This window comes from Tupaia chinensis, unplaced genomic scaffold (genome assembly GCF_000334495.1).
Source record: "Tupaia chinensis unplaced genomic scaffold, TupChi_1.0 Scaffold148012_1, whole genome shotgun sequence".
In the NCBI taxonomy this organism is placed as follows: Eukaryota; Metazoa; Chordata; class Mammalia; order Scandentia; family Tupaiidae; genus Tupaia; species Tupaia belangeri.
In genome coordinates, this window is record NW_006207862.1 from 2,099,238 (window position 1) to 2,108,030 (window position 8,793).

The following is an 8,793-nucleotide window of genomic DNA, read 5'->3' on the forward strand; positions in this document are numbered from 1 at the left end:
GCTGGTAGCCCTTTGTTACCGAGGGAGCTGAGAGAGGTCCACTGGTGGTGACTTGGAGCCCCATGAGGGGGTGCCAGTCGTCAGTTGCCCAGGGACCAAGGGGCTGTGGTGAGGAGGACGGGCCATGAGGAGGGGTAGGCAAAGACAGCTATAATAAATTAGGGGAGGTGAGGGATGGGCAGGGCAAAAAAAAAGAGGGTGCCTAAGGAAGGAGTGATTCAGAGAGGGCTGGTGCAGCAGAGTGGGGTTCCTGGGAGCCTTCTGTGGCTGAGACTGCTCCTGGGCACTTTCCCTGGGCCGCTGCATGCTTGTTCTGCAGATGGATCAGGAGGGCCTCTCCAGGCTGTCCATGGGCCTATGCCTCCCACCCCCACCAGAGAAAAGAGTTGAGGCTGCCTGGGGAGGTGTGAGGGTGTCCCCAGCCGCAGGGACCCAGCCTAGCCTTTGTTCTTATGCAGTGTAAGCTGGAGCAGCAGGCGTGCCTGAGCAGCAAGCAGCTGACAGTGAGGTGCGAGGGCCCCTGCCCCTGTCCCACGGAGCAGGCCACTGCCTCCAGCAGCGACGGCAAACCAGGTACTCAGAACACGGGCCACAGCCAGGCTGGGTGGGCCTCCCTGCTAGGGCTGCTCTGAGCACCTCCATCAGGCCTCCGGGATGGCAAAAGCTTTGTGGAATAGGAGGGAGAAGGGCAAAAGCAGGGAAATGTCTGAGGGACCGCTGGTTGGGGACCTGGCTAACACGGAGCAGAAGGCATTGGCCTCAGCCCTTGGTTTCTGCGAGGTGGGTGTCTGTGGGGTGGGGTGGAGGAGGCACTCAGCCACAGGGCGCCCACGCCGTGTTTGCAGACTGGGAGGAGCAAGGTGGAGAAGGGAGCTGGAGAGGATGGCAGAAGAAGCCCCGATTTCCTTTCCCTCCTGCATCCCTGACAGCTGCCCAGTCTCCTGGCCTGGAGGGCACAGGCTGACAGGAGGAGACCAGGCTCGCCACTTCACCCCACATTCACCCTCTCCACCCTTCTCCCTGTTCTGCCCACTGCAGAGGCCTGCACAGGCCAGGATCTGGCTGACCTAGGGGATCGGCTGCGGGACTGGTTCCAGCTCCTCCACGAGAATTCCAAGCAGAACGGCTCAGCCAGCGGTGCAGCTAGCCCAGCCACTGGTATGGGAGCCGGTCGCTCTGCCTGGGATGGGGCAGGAGATGGGGAAAGAACTGAGGAGCCAGTTACACACCCAGGCCTACCTGCCCTTGCTCCCTCCTGCCTGACCCTCAGCCCTGCAATCCTGTCTCTAAAAGAGCCTTAATCCTAGAAGAATGTGAGGTCAGCTTTAATCAGACAGGAGAGATTAGGGCCAGCAGGTGGCATGGTGGTTGAGGTGCTGGACTCCCACATGGCCGACCACAGTTCGAGTCCTGGATTTGGTGGCTTGAAAATCATGCCAGGTACATGTGTGTGTGCATGCCCCAAACCCCAGGAGGATAGTGGAGGAGAAGAGATTGTGGCATGGCCATCCTCCCTAGGGGTGATTTCTCACTTTCACTCTCACTCTCTCTGTCTCTCCAGTGAACACACACACCTTAGGGCAAAAACCTCGGGGGGGGAGGGGAAGGATTAGTTACCTGAAAGGAAGAACTTCTTAACATGGGTGAAATGGGTAACCAAGGGAAGGAAAGGAATTATTTTCCCTGAAGAACTTTCAGAACAGGGTTTTGAGGGCTGGCCCCATAGCATAGCAGTTAAACGCCATGTGTAGGAAAACTGGCCAGCCCTAGGCTGGCCCTGTCCTGCACTGGTTAAGCCCTGTGCTTTGGGAGCAGATCCCACATAGCTGACTGCAGTTCGAGTCCCAGCCCTGGCAGCTTGAGAAACGTGCCAGGTGCATGGGCCTATGTGCCCCAAATCCTGACAGGGTGGAGAAATAGAGGAAAAAGGGTTACAATAGAACCACATCCTATTGGAGAGTATTTTTCTCTCTCTTTCTGTCTCTTTCTAGCAAGCACACATACCTTCTGGCAATGAAAAACAAACAGGGTTTTGGATGGCTTCTAGGATCTTAAAGGGTTTAGGTCCAGCCCTATGTAGAGGCAGAGGGAAAAGCCTTTGGCTATTCTTGAATTTTTCAACCCCATGGTCAGATTCCAAGCTGCCCTGACTCTGGACAAAGAGCTGGAGCTGACAGAGAGGTGGAGGAACGGAGAGAGAGATGGGTGGACAGAGAGATGAAGCATGTCTGCATCCTGGTCTTCTTCCCAGGGCTGGACAAGAGCCTGGGGGCCAGCTGCAAGGACTCCATTGGCTGGATGTTCTCTAAGCTGGACACCAGCGCTGACCTCTTCCTGGACCAGACGGAGCTGGCCGCTATCAACCTGGACAAGTATGAGGTCTGCATCCGCCCCTTCTTCAACTCCTGCGACACCTACAAGGACGGCCGAGTCTCCACTGCTGAATGGTGCTTCTGCTTCTGGAGGGAGAGTGAGTGTGGCCTCCCCTCCAGGGCTAGGCCCCGGGTGCGGGTTCTGCCCCAGCTCTAGAGTCTCTTTGGGAGTCAGAGTGGCTCCTTCTGGCCATCTTCCCAGGCCAAGAACTTTCCAGCTCCTCCACCTCCTGCCCTCCCTGAGTCCCATCTCTGAGAGCCCAGGGATGCCAGCCCTTGAACTCCTTTCCTTGGCAGCCTCCCAAGTGGATCCAGAGCATATGGGTCTGAGGTTTGTGCACTCTGGGAGGCCTTCTTTAAGAAAGAGGATGCAGGGGGACCAGCAGTTAGCGTAATGGCTATGTTGCTAGACTCCCATGCAGTTGACCGTGGTTTGAGTCCCAGACCTGGTGGCTTAAACTCATGCCGGGCACGTGTGTGTGTGTGTCCAAGATCCTGAGAGGAGAATGGAGGAGAAGGGATTGCAGCGTGGCCATCCCCACGGGGGGCGATTTCTCACTTTCTGTCTCTCTCTGTCTTTCTGGCGAGTGCATGTGCCCTATAGCAAGAACCTCTCCACAAAAAGAAAGAGGATTCAGGGTCAGCCCACAGTCTGGTGGTTAAGGTAGCTGGATCCCTTATGGCCAACTGCACTGTTTGAGTCCCAGATCCAGTGGCTTGAGGAACATGCCAGGTACCTGTGTGTGTGCCTAAAATTTATTTTTTTTTTTGGAGAGGTTTTCACTATAGGGCGCGTGTGCTTGCCAGACAGAGAGAGACAGAGAGAAAGAGAAAGTAAGAAAGCACTCCCCAAGGAGGGATGGCCACGCTGCAATCCCTTCTCCTCTATTCTCCTCTTGGGATCTTGGGCACGCATGCACACGCACCCGGCGTGAGTGAGTTTAAGCCACTGGGTCCAGGACTCAAATCGCGGTCAACTACGTGGGAGTCCAGCGACATAGCCATTACGCTAACTCTTGGTCCCATGTGTGCCTAAAATTCTGAAATGAGGAAGAAATGGAGAAAGGATTCTGGTGTTACCATCCCCCATGGGGAGTGCTTTCTTACTTTCTCTTTCTCTCTGTCTCTCTCTGGTAAGTACATGTGCCTTATGGCAAAAAATGGAAGAGAGAGATTTAAAAAAAAAAACAGGAAAAAGAAAGAGTATGACAGATAAAAGTATAAAATGTCTAAGGCCCCTTGGAGGGCAAGTGAAGGCCTGACAGCTGAAGACAGTGATACATTAGCTTCTCAGCAGTTCCACTTCTAGGTACATCCCACCTTTTTGTCCCAAATGAGTGATCGTATAGCTTGTCATTAGCCTTGGTGAGGTGATGACATTTGTTAGCTGTGTATGTCAGGAACCAGAGCTGAATATGTGCTTAGAGGTCACTAGGTCAAGTGGCAAATGTCATCTGTGAGGAAATTCAGGTCCTAAGGGGTCAACTGACCTGTCCGGCCAGGAGCTGGCTGAGTCCTGGTGCCCTGCCTCTGTCTGTTTCCCTCGCCGCATGGTGGAAGGAGTACAGCATCTGTGGCTAGGGGTGGAGACTTTGGCTAGGGCTCTACCATATGCTAGTTTGGGGTCCTGGGCAAGTGACCATGTTTGGGTTCAGTTTCTTCATCTGAATCAGGAGGTAACGGTACCTACCTCTCAGGCTGCCACAAGGGTGAATGGAGAAAATCTGGTGAATCCCAGCTCCCTCTGCGAGTGTGGGGCACCTGAAGCGGGCCTCACGGTCCGGCCACCCTGCTGTACTCACATTGCTGCAGACCTCTGGAGCACATTCCAGCCATGCTGTGCCACAGCCTTCTTGGGCAGGAGGCTAGGAACTGCTCTCATTTTACAATCAGGCAGGCCTCCAGCTTGGAGGGGCAGGAACTTCCCAAGGTCACAGACAGGTGAGAGGTTGGCTGCTAGTTATTTCGAGGCCGAGGAGTTTTATCTGACATTCTGTCCAGTCTTATGGTCCCACTGGGGTCTCTCACCCTGGAGTGTCTGTGTGTTTACCTCTCCTGTTTGGAATCCTGTTTATTCACCCCATGAGAACACCCTCAGAGAACCCTATGCTTCGTGGGAACCTTGGCTCATCCTACCACTCCCACCATGTAGAGAATGGGTGTTTTCATCCTGTACTGGTTCTAGAACCTTAGGAGGGATCAGGGCCTCCCACCACCACCTTGGGGATGGCCCTGAATCAGAGACCAGGTGTTTCATCTTGTAGAGCCCCTGCCTGGGTTTCTAAGCCTTGAGGGCTCAGCATGTCCCCTATTATGTAGGAGGGCCTCCATCAGAGCCTGCCTCTCTCCCACAGAGCCCCCCTGCCTGGCAGAGCTGGAGCGCATCCAGATCCAGGAAGCTGCCAAGAAGAAGCCAGGTGAGTGGCTGGGCTAGGCACACAGAAGAGGCAGGGAGGGTGCACTGAGTTCCTTGGAGACCCATAAGCTCCAGCCCCTGAGCAATATGAAAGACGCTGTCTAGAGGAAGGCCCAGCCTAGGAACACAGGAGGGGGAAGTGCCCTTCCTGTTTGATCCTCATGATGAGGCAGAGTCTTTCAAACTGCCTCTCGATGAGTATTTTTAAGCAATAATTTTATACATATCCATGCCAGGGCTGGAAGTTAGGATATGGAAGGACCCTAGAACCCTCCATTCAATCCATCTCTGTTTAAGTAAGACCCCTCCACAGAAGATACTCACCTACTCAACGAACACTTGAGTGCTGACCTGGAGAGACAGTGATGACAAACCCAGCCCTGGTCAGGACTGATGGGGAAGACAGACCTGGTCCTGGCCCCAGGAAGCCTTATTAGGCACAGGCTAGCTGGGGAAATGCACAACACATACCGACACGCAGAAAGACAGAACTCCCAACCACGACGACTTGTTCATGGTGCTGAGGGAGAGTACGAGCGGACATGTTAGCCTGAGGGGTTAGTGGAAGTCTTTCTGGGGAGCTGGCATTCAAGGGGAGACCTCAAAGAAGCTGGTCCCATAACACAGTGATTAAACTCTGTGTATAGGGCACCGGACCCCACATGCCAACCGCTGGTTCAAGTCCCAGCGCTGGTGGCTTGAAAAACATTGGTTGTGTGTGTGTGCCCCAAATCCAGACAGGATGGAAAAATGGAGAAAAAAGGATTGTAGCATGACCACATTCCACTGGGGGGGGGGCTTTCTCTTTCTCTCTCTCTGGCGAGAACATGTACTCTAATCATAATAAAATAGTAAAGGAAGAAAGAAGGAAGGAAGGAAGGGAGGAAGGAAGGAAGGAAGCAAGGAAGGAAGAAAAGAAAAGAAAAGAAAAGAAAAGAAAAGAAAAGAAAAGAAAAGAAAAGGTGTTGGGGGAGACCTGAGGGATGAGAACATGCCAGCCAAATGCAGAGACGAGAGCAGAGAAAAAACCTTGAGCTTCTGGGAAAACAAAAAGGATGCATGTGGCTAGAGTGTGATGGCTGAGGGGTCAAAGGTCTCAGAGTCAGACCACACAGAGCTTTGCAGCTCCTTGATGGCGATTCGACTTCTAACTAGGCACAGTGAGAAGAAACTGAGCACTGCAAGCACACGCCACCATGCCTTGGGCTAGTGGCCTTTGGGGGCTGGCCTGAGCCGTCTCTGCTGGCAAGCCATTTCTCATGCCTGTACTCCCAGGCATGCTCCCTGTGTCTTGGGGCACCTGCCCTGTGGCTTTTGGTATTGTAATTGTCTGGGTGTGACTCGTCCCCCTCTAAGTGGGCAGAGTCCACCACTGGGTCCCCAGAGAGGCAGTATCAGATGTCCATTGGGTGGACAGACGGGAACAGCTGGGAGACCTGAGGGAAAATGAGTGATCCCGGAGGCAGACCTGATTCCGAGCAGCCGAGAGGGACCAAGGCCTTCCTCAGCACCAGCTGGAGGACCAAGGGCAACCCAGACCTCAGCCCAGGGTCAAGGTAGTGGTGGAGCTGGACCGGAGCCAGCACAGGAGCTGGTTGTGTAGGGACGCGGGTTTCCTGCCCTCTCAGTAGTGCTGGAAGAGACCCTGGCATCCAGCCTTGGGTATCTGGACTTGTTGGGTGGTCAGCGTCAGGGCTGGCTCAGCTCCAGGGGTATCTACAATAGACTCCTGCTTATGCTCAAGGCTCTGAGTCCACTCTCTGAAGAGCCCAGGCCCCCACTCTGACCTGCCTGGTCCTGCCCCATCCAGGCATCTTCATCCCGAGCTGTGACGAAGATGGCTACTACCGAAAGATGCAGTGTGACCAAAGCAGTGGCGACTGCTGGTGCGTGGACCAGCTGGGCCTGGAGCTGACCGGCACCCGCATGCACGGGAGCCCCGATTGTGGTAAGGCCACATGAGGTGGGGTCCAGGCTGGGTGGGTGGGCAGGTGGCCAGCAGGTTCCTAACCCGTCCCTTGATTTGTTCCTCTTGCAGATGACATCGTGGGCTTTTCAGGGGACTTTGGGAGTGGTGTCGGCTGGGAGGATGAGGAGGAGAAGGAGACTGAGGAAGCGGGCGAGGAGGCTGAGGAGGAGGAGGGTGAGGCAGGCGAGGCGGACGATGGAGGCTACATCTGGTAGAAGGCCCTGGGGAGCCGTGGCAGGCCAGGGTGCCCACGGCTGGGGAAGATGGGCCAGCAGAGACCTGGACAGCAGCAGGTGAATGGATCCGGAAAATCAGTCAGAAGGACCCTGGTTCCAACGGAGAAGACTGGGAGCGTGTGCATAGCACGTGTGTGTCAAGTATGGCTGGGATGTTTGAGCGTGTGCGTGTGTGTGTGTGTGGCATGCGCTGACAAATGTGTCCTTGATCCACACTGCTCCTGGCAGGGTGATCACCCAAAGGCTCCTTCAGCCTCCTTGTAGTTATTTTCTTTCCAACTGTTACACACACATTTGCACAAATACACCAACAACCAACAGGTCAAAATTGATGGCTTGAGACGCCTCCCAGCCCTGCCCTGACAGCCTGGGGTTCCTACCCTGCCTCCTCCTGGCCCTGCCTGCCTTTTCTCCCTCTCCACTTTGGGATCAAGCTCCAGTTGGCTCTGGGATCCCCATCGCAGAGGGGAGGGAGGGCAGCAAGCTGACTACTGGCTGGGGAGCTCCCAGAGCTGGACCAATTTAAGTTAGCCCTGACACTCCCACCAGGCTCAGATGAGACAGACCGGGACACCCAGCACAGCAAACTCAGCCCACTGCTGAGTCCCCACACAGGAGAGAAGGTCTCCTAACCTAAGAGGAAAGGGAGGCTTACCTACCTGTCCAAGATCCCGGGGGTGGAAGGAGCTCCCTCAGCAGGCGGTCTGCAGTTGTAGGTCCTGGGTTGAGTTTTAGGAGTGAAGATGGACAGCCCTAATGAATACCAGACCCTGGATAGCCTGGCCTGGCCTCATGTGAGGCGGTGGTCCAGTTGGGGCTGCCCTCTTGGGGTGAGTGGGTGTGGTTCTGCCTGGCTTCTCCTTGGCCCAGCCCAGGAGTGCTATTTCTGCCTCTGTCCTCCTTGCTGGGGTGCCCTTGCCCGCTCCAGGGAGCTGAGGACCAGGAGCAACAGGCGAGGGGCCTGGAGCTTGGCCAGAGGTATGTGCCCACCTTCTTTCTGACCCCTTACCTAAATGCTGCCCTCCTGACGGACCAATAGAAAGACTTGTCCTGAGATCTGGCAGAAGAAGGAGATGCGGTTGTCTCCATCTTTCCTCCTTAACCGAGAGGCCTTTCCCAGTCCCACTCCTCTCAGTTTGGGGTTTCCCACTGCCCTGCTTAGTGTCATCTCAGGCTGCTGCAGCAGAGGGGTTCCCCAGGCCCCGACTGTGCCAGGGTCGTGAACAGCCAGGCAGCAGGGCAGGGTGGGGCAGCCAGGCTCTGAGGCCAGACCTTGCTGTTCCCCCAGTCTGACCAAGGGAGAGGATGCCCCACGGGGCTTTTGTCACTGAGGTTTTCCCTGATCTGTCCAGTTCTCCCTGTTGAAACAAATTCCTTAAACACCTTTTCTGAAGAACTTCCTACTGGAACTTGGGCCTCTTCGGTGCATGGCAAGTGTGTGTGTGCATGTGTGTGTGAGTGAGAGTTCATGTGTGTGTGTGCACGTGTGTGCATGCATGCATGTGTGAGCGTTCATGTGTGTGCATGCATGCGTGTGTGTGTGTGTGTGTGTGTGTGTGTGTGTGTGTGTGTGTGTGTGTGTGTGTGTGTGTGTGTGTGTGTGTGTGTGTGTGTGTGTGTGTGTGTGAACCTGGGGACCATCCTGGTGGCCTGGCAGTTTGATGAGGGCCTCCCGTCTGTGCTGGGTGAGCGGCTGTGAGGGTGGACAGTAGGGCCTATGATCAATGAGGTTTGGCTCCAGGCGAGGCTCCAGCCTGGTTCTCCATGGCTTCTCCCAGCATCCACTGAGCGCCTGTCGGA

General features: G+C 55.2%; 1 protein-coding gene across 1 annotated transcript in view; it reads left to right on the plus strand.

Annotated features, from left to right (window-relative positions):
- Window positions 1-8,530, plus strand: part of SPOCK2 (SPARC (osteonectin), cwcv and kazal like domains proteoglycan 2) — a 30,579-nt gene extending 22,049 nt beyond the window's left edge. The window contains exons 7-12 of the mRNA XM_006170095.3: window positions 459-573; window positions 1,039-1,158; window positions 2,252-2,470; window positions 4,727-4,789; window positions 6,599-6,736; window positions 6,827-8,530. Coding sequence (XP_006170157.1) covers window positions 459-573; window positions 1,039-1,158; window positions 2,252-2,470; window positions 4,727-4,789; window positions 6,599-6,736; window positions 6,827-6,972 — 801 coding nt within the window. The 3' untranslated portion in view covers window positions 6,973-8,530. The remainder of the gene's footprint in view (window positions 1-458; window positions 574-1,038; window positions 1,159-2,251; window positions 2,471-4,726; window positions 4,790-6,598; window positions 6,737-6,826) is intronic.
- Window positions 8,531-8,793: the final 263 nt, after the last annotated feature.